The following is a 20,424-nucleotide window of genomic DNA, read 5'->3' as shown; positions in this document are numbered from 1 at the left end:
CAACTTTATTTTTGGGGTATTTCATTACTTTAACAGAACGTTTTCATTCATGTATATTTTGGTAATGTTCTGGGAACATTCTCCAATTGGGTTGACATTGGTTCAGAGAACATTAAAAAACAACCTTCTTCAGTAGGAATTTCAGTACTTCAGCATAATGTTTCTAAATGTTTCCTCTTGGTCCTATTTAAACCATTGAGAAAACGTAAGTAACGTTTAGAGAACATTCTAAGAATGGTATTTAAAAACATATACATTCCTTTCTCAACATCAACAAAATATTCTCTGTCCTCAATCTTGTTAAGTGTCTTAGTGAGTTTCCTTTTAAATGGGGTCTGTTTCAATAGACTAAAATGAACAGCTTTGTATGCATAGAAAAACATGGTATTTAAGTTCCTTCCTGGTGGTGCAGTGGACTAATTCCATGGCTAGAGAACAGAAGATAATAGTTTTAAATCTGTTACAATAAAAAAATGAATGTGTTTGCATGATAAATTCCTAATGAAATTAATTGACTTGTGCTTGGAGTTCAAAAAAGTTAACTCAAAATAAGCTAGCAGTGTTATTAAAAGTCTTTTGAACATTCAGTGAACATGTTAAGGAAGTTATAAACAAAAATCTAAATAGCCTATAATTTCCATTCTCAGAGCGTTAATAAAACCTCCCAGGAAAACTTTCAAGGAACCATGATAAAATGTTCTCAGAACCTCCATGCAACTTAAAAATGTAATTTCCCAAAACCGGTGATATTGTCACTTTCGTTCTCAGAACATTTAAAAAACGTTCCGTTTTACCAGTCAGGAAACGTATGGCTTCTTTCCCAGAACCAATGGGAAACCAAAAACAGACATTTCCACAACTTCCAAGGAACCAAATGTGCTAACTGGGTTTCCATCTACAAGCTATCAGACTGCTGAACACTTGAACTGGACTCAACACCTGCACTGACTCTCCGCACTCACTCATGCACAAAGACATACACTCATCCACACACATTCATTCTACACACACATCAAAACTGCTGCGACCAGACTACAATTTACACACCTGCCCCAACCACCCTTCCCCAAAACACACGTAAATATTGAACTATAAATTGTGCCTTCGTGTATTACACTTATGCTAAAATATATATTATATTTTACTGAGCCATTTACTTTATGTTCATATACTTATATTTTATATTTCTTATTGTTATTGCATTGTCGAGAAGGACCCTGGAAGTAAGCGTTTCGCTGGGCGGTGTATACCATGTGTATCCTGTACATACTACTCAACTCAGCAAAAAATGAAACGTCCCTGTTTCAGAACCCTGTCTTTCAAAGATAAATCGTAAAAATCCAAATAACTTCACAGATATTCATTGTAAATGGTGTAAACACTGTTTCCCATGCTTGTTCAATGAACAGAAAACAATCAATGAACATGCACCTGTGGAATGGTCATTAAACCTGTTTGGGAAAGGGAGCAGTATTTTCACACCCGGATGAAAAGCGTGCCTAAAGTAAACTGCCTGTTACTCAGGCCCAGAAGCTAGGATATGCATATAATTGGAAGATTTGGATAGAAAACACTAACGTTTCCAAAACTGTTAAAATAATGTCTGTGAGTATAACAGAACTGATATGGTAGGCAAAAACCAGAGGAAAATCCATCCAGGAAGTTTTTACATTGAAAGCCTATCCACCATATAAATGGATAAGACCCAGATTGCGTTCCCTATGGCTTCCACTACATGTGAACAGTCTTTAGACATTGTTTCAGGTTTTAATTCTGAAAAACTAAGGAGAATGACCACTTTGAATGAGTGGACAGTGGAAAGTCCTAGACCTGTTTGGTGAGCCCGACCGAGAGCGCGCCTTTCGTTTTTTTTCCTTCATATTGACGACGCTATTGTCCGTTTGAAATATTATTGATTATTATTGATTATTTAGACAAAAAAAACCTGAGGATTGATTATTAACATCGTTTGACATGTTTCTACGAACTTTACTGATACGATTCGGATTTTTCATCTGCCTGTTGTGACCGCCTTTGAGCCAATGGATTTTCTGAACGAAACATGCCAAAAAAACAGAGTTTTTTTTAAAGAGGGACTTTATCGAACAAAACAAACATTTATTGTGAATGCAACCAAATTAAGCTCATCAAAGGTAAGTGATTGATTTTAAAGCTATTTCTGACTTTTGTGAGTCCTCTACTTGTCTGGAAAATGTTTGTATGGTTTTATACGCGGATTATCCTCAGATAATCACATGGTTTCGCTGTAAAGCCTTTTTGAAATCTGACATGGTGGCTGGATTAACAAGACGTTAATCTTTAAGCCGATGTATAACACTTGTATGTTTTATGAATTTTTATTATGAGTATTTCTGTTTTTGAATTTTGCGCTCTGCAATTTCACCGGATGTTGGCCTGGTGTGCCGCTAGCGGGACGCCTTTCCCAAACAGGTTTTAAGACACTAACAGCTTACAGATGGTCACAGTTATGAAAATGTAGGACACTAAAGAGGCCTTTCTACTGACTCTGAAAAACAACATAAGAAAGATGCCCAGGGTCTGCAGATGTGGCCAAGGCAATAAATTGCAAGGTCCGTACTGTGAGACGCCTAATACAGCGCTACAGGGAGACAGGACGGACAGCTGATCGTCCTCGCAGTGGCAGACCACGTGTAACAACACCTGCACAGGATCGGTACACCAGGAACGCAAAATCCCTCCATCAGTGCTCAGACTGTCCGCAATAAGCTGAGAGAGGCTGGACTGAGGGCATGTAAGGCCTATTGTAATGCAGGTCCTCACTAGACATCACCGGAACAACATCGCCTATGGGCACAAACCCACCGTTGCTGGACCAGACAGGACCGCCAAAAAATTGGAACGGAAATGGCGCCACACCAAACTGGAAGTCTTCCGACTAGCTTGGAAAGACAGTACCGTGCAGTATCGAAGAGCCCTCACTTCTGCTCGATCATCCTATTTTTCCAACTTAATTGAGGAAAATAAAAACCCGAAATTTATTTTTGATACTGTCGCAAAGCTAACTAAAAAGTAGCATTCCCCAAGAGAGGATGGCTTTCACTTCAGCAGTAATAAATTCATGAACTTCTTTGAGGAAACTAACATGATCATAAGAAAGCAAATTACGAACTCCTCTTTAAATCTGCGTATTCCTTCAAAGCTCAGTTGTCCTGAGTCTGCACAACTATGCCAGGATCTAGGATCAAGAGAGACCACTCAAGTGTTTTAGTACTATATCTCTTGACACAATGATGAAAATAATCATGGCCTCTAAACCTTCAAGCTGCATACTGGACCCTATTCCAACTAAACTAGTGAAAGAGCTGCTTCCTGTGCTTGGCCCTCCTATGTTCTGCCCCTGAACAGCCAGTTAACCCACTGTTCCTCGTCATTGAAAATAAGAATTTGTTCTTAACTGACTTGCCTAGTTGAATAAAGGTTCAAAAAATAACAAATAAAAATGTTGAACATAATAAACAGACCTCTTTCCACCGGATGTGTACCAAACTCACTAAAAGTGGCAGCAATAAAGTCTCTCTTGAAAAAGCCAAATATTGAACCTTCCATTCCTCTCAAAATTCTTAGAAAAAGCTGTTGCGCAGCAACTCACTGCCTACCTGAAGACAAATAATGTATACGAAATGCTTCAGTCTGGTTTTAGACCCCATCATAGCACTGAGACTGCCCTTGTGAAGGTGGTAAATGACCTTTTAATGGCTTCAGACCGAGGCTCTGTATCTGTCCTCGTGCTCCTAGAACTTAGTGCTGCTTTTGATACCATTGATCACCACATTCTTTTGGAGAGATTGGAAACCCAAATTGGTCTACACGGACAAGTTCTGGCCTAGTTTAGATCTTATCTGTCGGAAAGATATCAGCTTGTCTCTGTGAATGGTTTGTCATCTGACAAATCAACTGTAAATTTCGGTGTTCCTCAAGGTTCCGTTTTAGGACCACTATTGTTTTCACTATATATTTTACCTCTTGGGGATGTCATTCGAAAACATAATGTTAACTTTCACTGATGACACACAGCTGGACATTTCAATGAAACATGGTGAAGCCCCAAAAGTGGATGGCTGCAAACGTTCTACTTTTAAACTCGGACAAAACAGAGATGCTTGTTCTAGGTCCCAAGAAACAAAGAGATCTTCTGTTGAATCTGACAATTAATCTTGATGGTTGTACAGTCGTCTCAAATAAAACTGTGAAGGACCTCGGTGTTACTCTGGACCCTGATCTCTCTTTTGATGAACATATCAAGGCTGTTTCAAGGACAGCTTTTTTTCCATCTACGTAACATTGCAAAAATCAGAAACTTTCTGTCCAGGAATTATGCAGAAAAATTAATCCATTCTTTTGTTACTTCTAGGTTAGACTACTGCAATGCTCTACTTTCCGGCTACCCGGATAATGCACTAAATAAACTTCAGTTAGTGCTAAATACGGCTATTAGAATCCTGACTAGAACCAAAAAATGTGATCATATTTTTCCAGTGCTAGCCTCCCTCCCTGATTTCAAGGTTTTACTGCTAACCTACAAAGCATTACATGGTCTTGAGCCTACCAATCCTTACGATTTGGTCCTACCGTACATACCTACACGTACGCTACGGTCACAAGACTCAGGCCTCCTAATTGTCCCTAGAATTTCTAAGCAAACAGCTGGAGGCAGGGCTTTCTCCTATATAGCTACATTTTTATGGAATGGTCTGCCTACCCATGTGAGAGATGCAGACTCTGTCTCAGCCTTTAAGTCTTCACTGAAGACTCATCTCTTCAGTAGGTCTTATGATTGAGTGTAGTCTGGCCCAGGATTGTGAAGGTGAACAGAAAGGCTCTGGAGCAACGAACCGCCCTTGCTGTCTCTGCATGGCCGGTTCCCCTCTCTCCACTGGGATTCTCTGCCTCTAACCCTATTACAGGGGCTGAGTCACTGGCTTACTGTTGCTCTTCCATGCCGTCCCTAGGAGGGGTGCGTCACTTGAGTGTGTTGAGTCACTGACGTGATCTTCCTGTCTGGGTTGGCGCCCCCCCCTTGGGTTGTGCCGTGGAGGAGATCTTTGTGGGCTACTGGCCTTGTCTCGGGATGGTAAGTTGGTGGTTGAAGATATCCCTCTAGTAGTGTGGGGGCTGTGCTTCGGCAAAGTGGGTGGGGTTATATCCTGCCTGTTTGGTCCTGTCCAGGGGTATCATCGGATGGGGGCACAGTGTCTCCGGACACCTCCTGTCTCAGCCTCCAGTATTTATGCTGCAGTAGTTTATGTGTCGGGGGCTAGGGTCAGTCTGTTATATCTGGAGTACTTCTCCTGTCTTATCCGGTGTCCTGTGTGAATTTAAGTATGCTTTCTCTAATTCTCTCTTTCTATCTCTCGGAGGACCTGAGCTATAGGACCATGCCTCAGGACTACCTGGCATGATGACTCCTTGCTGTCCCCAGTCCACCTGGCCGTGCTGCTCCTCCAGTTTCAACTGTTCTGCCTGCAGCTATGGAACACTGACCTGTTCACCGGACGTGCTACCTGTCTCAGACCTGCTGTTTTCAACTCTCTAGAGACAGCAGGAGCGGTAGAGATACTCTTAATGATCGGCTATGAAAAACCAACTGACATTTACTCCTGAGGTGCAGACTTGTTGCACCCTCGACAACTACTGTGATTATTATTATTTGACCATGCTGGTCATTTATGAACATTTGAACATCTTGGCCATGTTCTGTTATAATCTCCACCCGGCACAGCCAGAAGAGGACTGGCCACCTCATAGCCTGGTTCCTCTCTAGGTTTCTTAGTAGGTTCTGGCCTTTCTAGGGAGTTTTTCCTAGCCACCGTGCTTCTACACCTGCATTGCTTGCTGTTTAGGGTTTTAGGCTGGGTTTCTGTACAGCACTTTGAGATATCAGCTGATGTTAGAAGGGCTATATAAATTAATTTGATTTGATTTTAAAAAGTGCTCATCACTGATGAGTCGTAGTTTTGTCTCACCAAGGGTGATGGTCGGATTCGTGTTTATCGTCAAAGGAATGAGCTTTACACCGAGGCCCGAACTCTGGAGCGGGATCGATTTGGAGGTGGAGGGCCCGTCATGGTCTGGGGCGGTGTGTCACAGCATCATCGGACTGAGCATGTTGTCATTGCAGGTAATCTCAACGCTGTGCGTTACAGGGAAGACATCCTCCTCCATATGCGGTACCCTTCCTGCAGGCTCATCCTGACATGACCCTCCAACATGAAAGAGCCACCAGCCAAACTGCTCATTTTGTGTGTGATTTCCTGCAAGACAGGAATGTCAGTGTTCTGCCATGGCCAGCGAAGAGCCCGGATCTCAATCCCATTGAGCACGTCTGGGACCTTTTGGATCGGAGGGTGAGGGCTAGGGCCATTCCCCCCAGAAATCTCCAGGAACGTGCAGGTGCCTTGGTGGAAGAGTGGGGTAACATCTCACAGCAAGAACTGGCAAATCTGGTGCAGTCCATGAGGAGGAGATGCACTGCAGTACTTAATGCAGCTGGTGGCCACACCAGATACTGACTGTTACTTTTGATTTTGACCCCCCCCCCCCCTTTGTTCAGGGACACATTATTCCACTTCTGTTAGTCACATGTCTGTGGAACTCATTCAGTTTATGTCTTAGTTGTTGATTCTTGTTATGTTCATACAAATATTTACACATGTTAAGTTTGCTGAAAAAAACATTATTAACTTATCTTTTCTTCTTACAGTAATGGGAGTACGACTCTCACCATATTGGTCCTGGAAGGCAGCGTCAATGTCCATGGGGATGCCCCCCCAGTCCTGCATGTTGCGTGGGTGGGCTGTCTCCACCCGGTTCTCCAGGGGGCTGAAGCGCCAGTAGGTTCCCGACTTGAAGAGGTAAGTCTTCTGGGCCTTGTCCTCGCCCCACATGAGGGCTGCCTGGATGTCCGACACGTGTAGGCCCAGCCGACTCAACGAGTCCGGCCCTGTGATCTTCCTCTCTGCGTCAAACACCCAGTAACTGTCACCTGTTAATGATGTCACACACAGGGGACACAAATGAGAACACACCAGACATTGCCCATGTCTTTTAAGAAACAGATCTAGGAACCGATTAGTCCACTCCCAATTGTAATGTCAACTTTTTGTGGGATGGAATAATATCTGACCCTGTATCAGTTTGTAGGGGCAACTTTTGTGCTAAGCAGATGGTGGGTCACATGAACCAGGCTGAAACCTTCACCTGGTGAATGGACCTACTGCTGTGTTTTTACCCACGCAAACACTGTCTTAGCCCTTCTGCATATTTCCCCCCTGGTGATCTGCTGTCCAATACTTTCATTTTAGAAGTTTGACCTAACTAAACTTTCATACAAATGGCTCTCAAAGTGCACACTTTCGGTTCTACTCAGAACTGCTACCAACGTGCCAGAGTCTGGTATAGCAGTCTAAACTCCTGACTCTGGACCATACATACCACCTGGCAAAGGGGCAAGTCTCATCTTGGGCCTCTCCGGTCTGTGCCCTTCTTTTCTTTACCCCTACCATATTTGCTACAAGCGGTCCTGTCATAAAATACTATCTCCTTTCAAAAAAAATATATATAACTGCAAGCAGCCTTGTTTCAAACCCAATGGCAGTTCACCATCAGGACAACTTGGACTTATTGCCCTTGGACGAGCTACTTCTGTACTCCATACCATGCCTTCCAAATATCAGAGCTTAAAAGCAACCGCTACCAACAGAGCAGTGGCGTCCATAGACATAGGCTTACTCGAATGGGTGAAGACCCCCAGAGCATGGCAGTTATTCTGTTTTTATGGTGGAACCCACCTTGGAAGAACCAGCTGTTTCCAGTCTTGTCTTCGTAGGCCGCATCGATGTTGTCGGGGATCCCCCTCCAGTGGCGTGTTGCTAGCGCCGGGTACCCCGCCTGCAGTCGACCGTCGCGGATACGCCACACATAGCAGGACTTGAAGAAGAACAACTCACCTCTGATCATGGACACTGCATCAAAGTTAGTCCTGCAGGGGTCCGGCTGTGGCTAAGTCATGGCGAGAGAGACCCACAGTGAGCACAGGTTGTCATGCAAAAGCAATATTGGAAGGCAAGACACTTTCTTGAATCTTAACTTTTGTCAAGAGATTGAATTGGGCATATAAGCTTAATAATGTTTCAGTGTCTAACTACAGTATCTTGAGAAAGTATTCACACCCCTTGACTTTCATTTTGTTAAAATGTTACTTCCACTTTGACATTACAGAGTATATTGTGTAGATCATTGACAATATTTTTTTTATTTATTTTTTATTAATCCCACTTTGTAACACAACAAAATGTGGTAAAAGTCAAGGGGTGTGAATACTTTCTGAAGGCACTGTATATGCTCCCAACAATGGATGTGATCACTAATAAGTTGAACTTCTATTCATGTTTCCTCACCACAGTGGTTTCGATCTCATTGGTCTCTGTGATGACAGGCGTGGCTTTCCGCGGTGGGCCGTACAGGTATTGGATGCCCTGCTTGTCATCGTCACTCAGCTCCAAAGGGTATGAGAAGCTGTAGAAGGGGGACATGACGGCTCTGTCGACCAGGGAGTGCTGGAGGCCAAGAACATGGCCAAACTCATGGGCCGCCACCTGCAAGAGGTCCGTGCCTGAGGGACCACCATGGGACATAGGACAAGGGACAGTGACTGTGAGACAGAGGGCTTTAACCAAACTTTCCTGAGCAAGATTTAGGCAGTAACTTTACAGTATCTTTGGCAATGTTTATTCAGTATCTTCCCGTATAAACTACTACAGATGTAGGATCCTAATTTGATACATTTTGCAACGGAAAGAAGATAATCCTGCAGCAACAAGAAATGTTAATTATTATTTTGATTATTTTTTTTATTTTACCTTTATTTAACTAGGCAAGTCAGTTAAGAGCAAATTCTTATTTTCAATGACGGCCTAGGAACGGTGGGTTAACTGGTCTAGGAACAGTGGGTTAACTGCCTGTTCAGGGGCAGAACGACAGATATGTATTTTTGTAGGGGTTGTCATATTGTAAAATCAAGTCAAATATTTCTAAGTGGAAATTACAACGTTCAGAAGCCTTTTTAAACCTCAAATAAACTACACGTTTTAAATGTCCTGCATTGCAGGAAATATATCCTGCAACAGGGTGGTCAAAATAAGATCCTACATCTGTACCTATAGGCTCGTAAATCGCTTATTTATGCTATTCACTCACCCATGCTGTTGCCCACAGTCCAACTCTCGTCATAGTCGAAGTGGATGTCGCCTGCCCGGTGGGTTCTGGGAAAAAAGGCATGAGCCAGAATGCCTCCAGGACCATCAAAGGGCAGGTTGTCACCATGCCAGTACCTACACAACAAACAGAGGCACAAGGCAAGGTGATTTGTTTAAGACAAAGTTCACCTCATGACCACTTCAAAAGTCATAACATCACTTTAGGGGCTCCGTACAAATCTGATTCACGTGTTTGTTATTAAGTTTGTACTGTACGTACCAGGGATGTATCCATTTTGAGAAGAATTAAGATTCACTGGAAGTGGAAATTGACACTGACTATTTGCTGGGTTCTCGGCTCAGATATTCAAGTAGGCTCCATTGGACCTTTTGTACAGTAACTGATCAAAGTAATGTTGTCATCGCAGTCCGTATTTAAAATAGATTACATTTAGAATGTGTCCCTGGCCTACACACAATACCTCATAATGCCAAAGTAGAATTATGTTTTTAGAAATGTTTATAAATTAAAAATTAAAAATGAAAATCTCAAATGTCTTGAGTCAATAAGTACTCAACCTCTTTATTATGGCAAGCCTAAATAGGAATAAAAATGTGCTTTACAAGTCACATAATATGTTGCATGGACTCACTTAATAGTAGTGTATAACATGATTTTTAAAAGACTACCCCATCTCTGTACCCCACATATACAATTATCTGTAAGGTCCCTCAGTTGAGCAGTTAATTTCAAACACAGATTCAAACACAAAGACCAGGGACGTTTTCCTATGTCTCGCAAAGAAGGGCACCGATTGGTAGATGGGTAAAAATAAAAAAGACGACATTGAATATTCCTTTAAGCATGGTGAAATTATTAATTACACTTTGGATGGTGTATCAATACACCCAGTCACTACAAAGATACAGGCGTCCTTCCTAACTCAGTTGCCGGAGAGGAAGGAAACCGCTCAGGGATTTCACCATGAGGCCAATGGTGATTTTAAAACAGTTACAGAGTTTACTGGCTGTGATAGTAGAAAACTGAGGATGGATCAACAACATTGTAGTTACTCCACAATACTAACCTGAAAGAGTGAAAAGAAGGAAGACTGTAAAGAATATAATTATTCCAAAACATGCATCCTGTTTCCATTAACGCCCTAAAGTAAAACTGTAAAAAACAAATCCAACACAACATATCACTGAGTCCCACTCTTCATATTTTTAAGCATGGTGGTGGCTGCATCATGTGATGGGTATGCCTGTCATTGGCAAGGACTATGGAGTTTTTTGGGATTAAATAAATGGAATAAAGCTAAGCACAGGCAAAATCCTAGAGGAAAACCTGGTTCAGTCGGACACTGGGAGACAAAATCACCTTTCAGCAGAACAATAACCTAAAACACAAGTTGCTTACCAAGATGACATTGAGAGGCCTAGTTAGAGTTTTGCCTTAATTAAATTAGATTGAAAATCTATGGCAAAACATGAGAATGGCTGTCGAGCAATGATCAACAACACGCTTGACAGGGAACAAAGGATTTTTAAAAGACTCATGTACAAATATTGTAAAATTCAGGTGTGAAAAGATCTTATAGAAAAAAAACAGAAAGACTCACAGCTGTAATCACTGCCAAATATGATTCTAACATGTATTGACTCAGGGGTGTGAATAATTACAGTCAATTTGGAAAGTATTCAAACCCCTTCACTTGGAATTTACAGCCTTATTCTAAAATTGGTTTATTTTTAATTCTCATCAATCTACACACAATACGCCATAATGACGAAGCAAAAACAGGTTTATAGAAATGTGCGCAAATTTATTACAAATAAAAAACTGAACCATAAAATTGACATAAGTATTCAGACCCTTTACTCAGTACTTTGTTGAAGCATCTTTGGCAGGGATTACAGCCTCGGGTCTTCTTGAGTGTGATGCTAGAAGCTTGGCACACCTGTATTTGGGGAGTTTTCTTCTCTTCAGATGCTCTCAAGCTCAGTCAGGTTGGATCGGGGAGCGTTGCTGCAGGTTTCTCCAGTAATGTTCGATCGGGTTCAAGTCCGGGCTCTGGCTGGTCCACTCAAGGACATTCAGAGACTTGTCCTGAAGCCACTCCTGCGTTATCTTGGCTGTGTGATTAGGGTCGTTGTCCTGTTGGAATGTGAACCTTTGGCCCAGGGTCCTAAGCGCTCTGGAGCAGGTTTTCATCAAGGATCTCTCTGTACTTTGCTCCGTTCGTCTTTCCCTCAATCCTGACTGATCTCCCAGTCCCTGCCCCTGAAAAACATCCCCACAGCATGATGCTGCCACCACCATGCTTCATCGTAGGGATGGTATTGGTCAGGTGATGAGCAGTGAGGGTTTCCTCCAGATGTGATGCTTGGCAAACTTCAAGTGGGCTGTCATGTGCCTTTTATTGAGGAGTAGCTTCCGTCTGGCCACTCTACCATAAAGGCCTGATTAGTGGAGTACTGCAGAGATGGGTGTCCTTCTCGAAGTTTCTCCCATCTCCACAGATGAGCTCTGTCAGAGTGACTATCGTGCTCTTGGTCACCTCCCTGACCAAGGCCCTTCTCCCCCGATTGCTCAGTTTTCCTCGGGCAGCCAGCTCTAAGAAGAGTCTTGGTGGTTCAAAACTTTTTCCATTTAACAATGATGTAGGCCACTGTGTTCTTGGGGACATTCAATGCTGCAGATATTTTTTGGTACTCTTCCCAGATCTGTGCCTCGACACAATCCTGTCTCGGAGCTCTACGGACAATTCCGTCAACCTCATGGCTTGGTTTTTGCTCTGACATGCACTCTTGTCTTCAACTGTGGGACTTTATATAGACAGGTGGGATTAAATAAATGGAATAAAGCTAAGCACAGGCAAAATCCTAGAGGAAAACCTGGTTCAGGTGTGCCTTTCCAAATCATGTCCAATCAATTGAATTTACCACAGGTGGATTCCAATCAAGTTGTAGAAACATCTCAAGGATGATTAATGGAAACAGGATGCGCCTGAGCTCAATTTCGAGTCTCATAGCAAAGCGTTTGAATACTTATGTAAATAAGGTATTTCTGTTTTGTATTTTTAATACATTTGCAAAAATGTTGAAAAACCTGTTTCCTTTTTGTCATTATGGAGTATTATGTGTAGATGGATGTGAAAAAAAAATATTTAAACCATTTTGCCTTTTGACAACAAACTGTGGAATAAGTGAAATGGTATGAATACTTTCTGAAGGCACTGTAGTTCTGGTGTGTAGGTGGATACTGTAAAACTACAGTCATTTAAGACAAGGGAATATAATTATGTTGTGCTCGTGCCAGAACAAAAAATCGGATGAGGGTGGAAAAAGTTTGCCCTGAGGACGTTCATTCACATAAACCGCAGCAAACAAGTCCTGCTTTGTAACATTCAAGTGCAGGTTGAAGGGGGGGATCCACCCTGAAGCATGGCTTACAGACCTAGGATATTAATTAGAGCCAGTTTGCTACAGCAAGAAAATAATCCTGCCACAGCAAGAAATGTGAATTTATATATGGACTATAATTAATGGACATTTTGAAGTTGAAATTACAAACTTTAGAAGCTTTTTAAACATTGAACACACTACACGTTTGCATTTCTGGCTGTGCAGGACAATTCTTAGGAACAAAACAGTTGTTACAGTATATTAAGATCCTACATCTGTATTGTAGACATGGGTGAGTGACGGGCAGGGTTGGGGTCAATTAACATCAGTTTAACTGAGTTGGTGAATTCAGGGTCTGGATTGGAAATTCAATTCAGGCATTATAGAAACTTTATTTGAAAATAACTGACCATTCACCAATTCATACACATAGTACATGTATCACATTTTTGGATTGGATTTGAGTAAATATAAATCGGACCCAAGGTTGGTGATTTGCCTGAGACAACTGAACACTGGTGTTGGCCTGTTATACATTTTCCACCTGTACTAGCTGTAACACCCCTCCTTTATTTCCCACCAGTTTTCTAAACAGATAACCTATCTCACCTTCACACAGCTGTATGAATGTCCAACAGAGGAGCAGGTTATCTGTCCAACCATCTCTAATCACTTAACTCCTTTAAAAAAAGCCCTTGTGATTTTGTCTAATAAGATGACAGCTTCACCTGTCTATGTCACACCCTGATCTGTTTCACCTGTCTTTGTGCTTGTTTCCACCCCCTCCAGGTGTCGCCTATCTTCCCCCATTATCCCCAGTGTATTTATACCTGTGTTCTCTGTTTGTCTGTTGCCAGTTCGTCTTGTCAAGCTTACCAGCGTGTTTTCCAAGTTCCTGTTTTTTTTTCTCTAGTCCTCCCGGTTTAGACCTCTTGCCTGCCATGACACTAAGCTGTCCTGCCTGACCATTCAGCCTGCCCTGACCTCGAGCCTGCCTGCCGCCCTGTACCATTGGACTCTGACCTGGTTTATGAACTTTTGGCTGTCCTCGACCTGCCTCTTGCCTGCCCCTTTGTTGTACAAAAAATATCAGAGACTCAAACCATCTCCCTCCTGTGTCTGCATCTGTGTCTCCTATGTGCTGTCAATAGTTGTTGTGATGGTTGAATGCTTCACAGCTCAGAGTCAGGTAAGTGATATAAGACATACAGTTGAAGCTAGTGGGAAATTGGAGGTCGTGCAATTCAAATAAATTATCGTAATATTAAACATTCATGAACATACAAGTATCTTATATCATTTAAAAGCGTAAATTCTTGTTAATCTAACTGCGTTGTCCGATTTCAAATAGGCTTCACGGCGAAAGCTGACCATGCGATTGTCTGAGGACGGCACCCCACATCAACATATTTTTCAACCAGCACTTCATAAAATCAGAAATAGCAATTAAATAAATCACTTACTTTTGAAGATCTTCTTCTGTTTGCAATCCCAAGGGTCCCAGCTACAACATGAATGGTTGTTTTGTTAGATGAAATCCTTCTTTATATCCCAAAAAGTCCAAAAAGCTACAGCTAAACTTCGTCCAAACAAGTCTAGCGACATTTCTATTTAATCCTCAGGCACTCTAAAATGTAAATAAACTCTAATATTTCATACGGAAAGTAGTATGTTCAATAGGAAAGAAATATTAGTAAGCGCGCACCCTATCCCTCGCGAGCCGAAAGATTGATATTGTTCCAGTGCTCTTCTCACCAAAACTTGTTTTTCAAAAAATAAGACTGAAACCTTGAATAAAGATGGACATCTAGTGGAAGCCATAGGAATTGCAATATGGGAGACAGATTTATATAGAAACAATAGGTTTCCATTATAAGAGACTGGGAACTCAAAGAAATATATATTTCCCGGTTGGATTTTCTTTGGATTTTCAACTGCCATATCAATTCTGTCATAGACTCAGACATTATTTTAACAGTTTTAGACACGTCAAAGTGTATTATATGCTACCAATTATAGGCACATTCTGGCCTCTGGGCCTGAGTAACAGGCAGGTTACTTTGGGAAAGTCAGTCAGGCGGAAATTCAGTAAACTAGACCCTATCAAAGAGGTTATTAACATACACGAAGTTGACTGTGCTTTTAAACAGCTTGGAAAATCCCAGAAAATGATGTCATGGCTTTAGAAGGTTCTGATACAGATAATTGACATTGTTTGAGTCAATTGGAGGTGTACCTGTGGATGTATTTCAAGGCCTACCTTCAAACTCAGTGCCTCTTTGCTTGACGTCATGGGAAAATCAAAAGAAATAAGTCAAGACCTCAGAAAAAAAGATTGTAGACCTCCACATGTCTGGTTCATCCTTGGGAGCAATTTCCAAATGCCTGAAGGTACCACGTTCATATGTACAACCACTAGTACACAAGTATAAACATCATGGGACCACGCAGGCGTCATACCGATCAGGAAGGAGACGCGTTCTATCTCCTAGACATGAATGTACTTTGGTGCGAAAATGGCAAATCAATCCAAGAACAGCAGCAAAGGACCTTGTGAAGATGCTGGAGGAAACAGGTACAAAGTCTCCATATCCACAGTAAAACGAGTCCTATATCGACATAACCTGAAAGGCCGCTCAGCAAGGAAGAAGCCACTGCTCCAAAACCGCCATAAAAAAAAGACTACGGTTTGCAACTGCACATGGGGACAAAGATCGTACTATTTGGAGAAATGTCCTCTGGTCTAATGAAACAAAAACTGAACTGTTTGGCCATAATGACCATCATTATGTCTGGAGTAAAAAGGGTGATGCATCAAAGCTGAATAACACCATCCCAACCATTAAGCACAGGGGTGACAGCATCAAGTGTGGGTGCTTTGCTGCAGGAGGGACTGGTGCACTTCACAAAATAGATGGCATCAAGAGGGAGGAAATTGTGGATATATTGAAGCAAAATCTCAAGACATCAGTCAGGAAGTTAAAGTTTGGGTCTTCTAAATGGACATTGACCCCAAGCATACTTCCAAAGTTGTGGGAAAATGGCTTAAGGACAACAAAGTCAAGGTATTGGAGTGGCCATCACAAAGCCCTGACCTCAATCCTATAGAAAATTTGTAGGCAGAACTGAAAAAGCGTGTGCGAGCAAGGAGGCCTACAAATCTGACTCAGTTACACCAGCGATGTCAGGAGGAAATTATTCAAATTCACCCAATTTATTGTGGGAAGCTTGTGGAAGGCTACCCAAAACATTTGACCCAAGTTAAACAATTTCAAGGCAATGCTACCAAATACTAATTGAGTGTATGTAAACTTCTGACCCACTGGGAATGTGACGAAAGCAATGAAAGCTGAAATAAATCATTCTCTCTACTATTATTCTGACATTTCACATTCTTAAAATGAAGTCGTGATCCTAACTGACCTAAGACAGGGAATTTTTACTTGGATCAAATGTCAGGAATTGTGAAACTGAGTTTAAATGTATTTGGCTAAGGTGTATGTAAACATCTGGCCTCAACTATTCACACAGTACCAGTCAAAAGTTCATTCCAGGGTTTATCTTATTTATCTTTATCTTTATCTTCCAGGGCTCATTCCAGGGTTTATCTTAATTTGACTATTTTCTACATTGTAGAATAATAGTGAAGACATCAACTATGAGAACACACATGGACTCATGTAGTAACCCAAAAAGTGTTAAACAAATCTAAATATATTTTATATTTGAGATTCTTCAAAGTAGCCAACTTTTGCCTTGATGACAGCTTTGCACACTTGACATTCTCTCAACCATCTTCATGAGTCACCTGGAATGCATTTCAATGAATAGGTGTGCCTTGGTAAAAGTATATTTCAGTATTAATGCATTTGAGCCAATCAGTAGTGTTGTGACAAGGTAGGTGTGGTATACAGAAGATAGCCCTATTTGGTAAAATAACAGCTCATACAGCTCAGATATGACAAGAACAGCTCAAATAAGCAAAGACAAACGACAGTCCATCATTACTGTAAGACATGAAGGTCATTCAATCCGGAAAATGTCAAGAACTTTGAAAGTTTCTTCAAGTGCAGTCGCAAAAACCATCAAGCACTAGGATGGAACTGGCTCTCATGAGCACCGCCACAGGAAAAGAAGACCCAAAGTTAGCTCTGCTATAGAGGATAAGTTCATTGGAGTTACCAGCCTCAGAAAACACAGCCCAAATAAATGCTTCACAGAGTTCAAGTAACAGACACATCTCAACATCAACTGTTCAGAGGAGACTGTGAATCAGGCCTTCGTGATCGAATTGCTGCAAAGACACCACTACTAAAGGACACCAATAAGATACTTGCTTGGGCCAAGAAACACGAGCAATGGATATTAGATCGGTGGAAATCTGTCCTTTGGTCTGATGAGTCCAAATTTGAGATTTTTGGTTACAACCGCCATGTCTTTGTGAGACGCAGAGTAGGTGAACAGATCTCCGCATGTGTAGTTTCCACCGTGAAGCATGGAGGAGGTGGTGTGGGGGTGCTTTACTGGTGATACTGTCTGTGATTTATTTAGAATTCAAGGCACACTTAACCAGTATGGCTACCACAGCATTCTGCAGGGATATGCCATCCCATCTGGTCGCTCTTAGTGGGACTATCATTTGTCTTTTCAACAGGACAATGACCAAACACACCTCTGGGCTATTTTACCAAAAATGAGAGTGCTGGAGTGCTGCATCAGATGACCTGGCCTCCACGATCACCCGACCTCAACCCAATTGCGATGGTTTGGGATAAATTGGACCGCAGAGTGAAGGAATAGCAGCCAACAAGTGCTCAGTATATGTGGAAACTCCTTCAAGACTGTTGGAAAAGCATTCCTCATGAAGCTTGTTGAGAGAATACCAAGAGAGTGAAAATCTGTCATCAAGGCAAAGGGTGGCTACTTTGAAGAATCTCAAATATATTTTGATTTGTTTACTTCATGATTCCATATGTGTTATTTCTTAGTTTTGATGTCTTCACTATTAGTCTACATTGTAGAAAATAGTTTAAACAAGAAAAACCCTTGAACGTGTAGGTGTGTCCAAACATTTGACTGGTACTGTATACTGTATGGCAGTGCTGATGTGTGCAAATACTGTGATTCATTTCTAGTTGAGTCATGCAGTTATGCTGGTATATTTAAAAACTGTCATAATAATTGATGGGGCATTTTTGTCTTAATTTCCTAAACTTTCTATTGATTTCCTGAAATAAGTGAGTTGAAAAAGATTTGATCTTGATCTCAAGCCTGGCACTTGGGATGCCTCAGGTTCTCATAGTGTTAGCAGTTACAAGTTGTTTTTGCCTCTGACCACAATGCCCAAAATGCCCAAATACAAACTTAGAACATCTATCATCTAGTATGATTATTACCTGGTGAAGTCGATGATGATGTCAGCTCTCCCACTGCTGACCTCGGTGAACTTCAGAGGTGTGACGTCACTCCACACAAGCAGCGCCTCCTGTAGGATTCCACGCACTTTCTCCTTACTCAGTTGCCAAGGGAAGCGCATAATCCTGCGACACACATACACACACACACACACTTGTGTCAGGGACCACCGGTGTGATTGGCATCTTTGTGTTCTACCCATAATCCTCTTTTGCAGGGGGCATTTCTCTGGTTGCTTTATGGGCACGAGGTGACCCTGGCCTCGGCCCGGGATAATCTGGCTGTTGTGAGAGAGGCTGCAGTAAAGTGGGCGCAAAGCCCAGTCTGATGCTGCCCAGCTTGACTGGTGGGTTGGAGCTGACAAAGGAATCTGATATCATATGTTGCTGAATGGGATCTATGGATTAGCTCAACTGTCTGCACAATGGCAGATCAACTGACACCATGATGGCATGGTTCGTATACAGCAACATGAACAAAGACTATGAGATAGAGGTGCTTGCATACTGACCCAACTAACCAACCAACACTCTTTATTCAGAATCATGTATTCGGATTCATACTTGTTATTCAAGGCATAGGTCATGTGCCGTAACATAACTTCACTTGTTCACAGCTGATGTGGATTAGCAGAGAAGGCTAAAGGGAGAGTTGACAGTGGTTGTTCGTGCTTCCAAACACTAAGACCTGCATTATTATGACAGGCGTTGACAGACAGAAAGGGTAGCACTTGTTTCCCCCTATGGAGGGCATTTAAACAACCGTGACATGTTTTGTCTCAATCTCCATCTCGTGCCATTTCCACCACCTCTTCCGTTACCCCCCTGCCCTGCAGACATTTTCTCTTCTACCCCCCTTGATACCAGCCATGGCGGCTATCACTTTCATTCTTCATTTTAGATTTCATGGGGTAGTTGTGTGGGTAGTTGGGTGCGTTAGAGAAATGTATTGTGTCTCATTGTGTTTAGGCCCTACATGCATGCCCAGACAGGAGAGGCCAGGTTGTGCTGTCACTCTATAACCCCACTCTACCTAAATGAAAACTCCCTAACCCTACGAGGGCGATGCATGCCGGGGCGCGATTCCACCTACAGCACCTGACGCCTGGAGCAGACTCGCATTAAAGTGGAACTGATAGCGTTTTAACAACATGAAATCTTATTAAAATCATATACACCTTCAGAAAGAATATGCCACCTTTAAAAAATATATGACAATCAAGCACTTAGATATGGTCATTTTCACATTTTCATGAATGTATGACGTTTTGGGGAATGACGTACAGTACCAGTCAAAAGTTTGGACAAACATGCTCATTCAAGGGTTTTTCTTTATTTGGACTATTTTCTACAATGTAGACTAATAGTCAATACATCAACACTATGAAATAACACATATGGAATCATGTAGTAAACTAAAAAATGTTCAACAAAACAAAATATATTTTATGTTTTAGATTCTACAAAGTAGCCCCCCTTTGCCTTGATGACAGCTTTGCACACTCTTGGCATTCTCTCAACCAGCTTCACTTGGAATTATTTTCCAACAGTCTTGAAGTAGTTCCCACATATGCTGAACACAAGTTGGCTGCTTTTCCTCCACTCTGTGGTCCAACTCATCCCAAACCATCTCAACTGGGTTGATGTCGGGTGATTGCAAGGTCATCGGATGCAGCACGCCATCACACTCCTTCTTGGTCAGATAGCCCTTACACAGCCCTTACACAAATGATAGTCCCACTAAGCGCAAACCAGATGGGATGGCGTATCGCTGCAGAATGCTGTGGTAGCCTTGCTGGTTAAGTGTGCCTTGAATTCTAAATAAATAACCAACTGTCACCAGCAAAGCACCCCCACACCATCACACCTCCTCCTCCGTGCTTCACGATGGGAACCTCACATGCGGAGATCATCCATTCACCTACTCTGCGTCCCACATCGACATGGCAATTGGAACCAAAAATCTCGAATTTGGACTCATCAGATCAAAGGACAGAATTCCACCGATCTAATGTCCTCGTGTTTCTTGGCCCAAGCAAGTCTCTTCAAATTTTTCACAGATCCCTCCGGAACTGTCATTACGCACACCTGGTCCCTATTCCCATTTGATTAGTAATTGTGTAAGTGTGTCCTTTGTTCACCATTGTCCTGTTGATTATTGGTCGAATGACCATTGGTCGTGTGAGTACCTGTGCTATATTGTTTTGGCTTTCGTGCCACGTATATTGTGCAGATTACGGGTCTCGTCCCGTGTGATAATCATTGTGCAATTGTGTATTTATTCGAGGTACTCCTCGCTCTTTTGTTTAGGTTTCTCCCCTGTTTTGTATACGTGTTTGTTTGGTCATCTTCCACGTGCCTTTACA

At 42.1% G+C, this 20,424-nt stretch overlaps 1 protein-coding gene across 2 annotated transcripts in view; it reads right to left on the bottom strand.

The window, feature by feature from the left end:
• The window catches only part of LOC110509487 (stromelysin-3), a 46,117-nt gene that overhangs the window by 7,538 nt on the left and 18,155 nt on the right, over nucleotides 1-20,424 (bottom strand). The window contains exons 3-7 of one of the 2 annotated variants that reach the window (XM_021590380.3): nucleotides 18,041-18,184; nucleotides 9,238-9,371; nucleotides 8,439-8,653; nucleotides 7,830-8,040; nucleotides 6,764-7,024 (exon numbers count right to left, since the gene is read on the bottom strand). In XM_021590380.3, the coding sequence (XP_021446055.3) occupies nucleotides 6,764-7,024; nucleotides 7,830-8,040; nucleotides 8,439-8,653; nucleotides 9,238-9,371; nucleotides 18,041-18,184 (965 nt within the window). The remainder of the gene's footprint in view (nucleotides 1-6,763; nucleotides 7,025-7,829; nucleotides 8,041-8,438; nucleotides 8,654-9,237; nucleotides 9,372-18,040; nucleotides 18,185-20,424) is intronic. The other variant, XM_090227324.1, reaches the window with a different exon arrangement.

This window comes from Oncorhynchus mykiss, chromosome 29 (assembly GCF_057628025.1).
Source record: "Oncorhynchus mykiss isolate SJ-2025 chromosome 29, ASM5762802v1, whole genome shotgun sequence".
NCBI classification, from domain to species: Eukaryota; Metazoa; Chordata; class Actinopteri; order Salmoniformes; family Salmonidae; genus Oncorhynchus; species Oncorhynchus mykiss.
The sequence above is the reverse complement of the archived record's forward strand: the minus strand, read 5'-3'. Positions and strand labels throughout refer to the sequence as shown.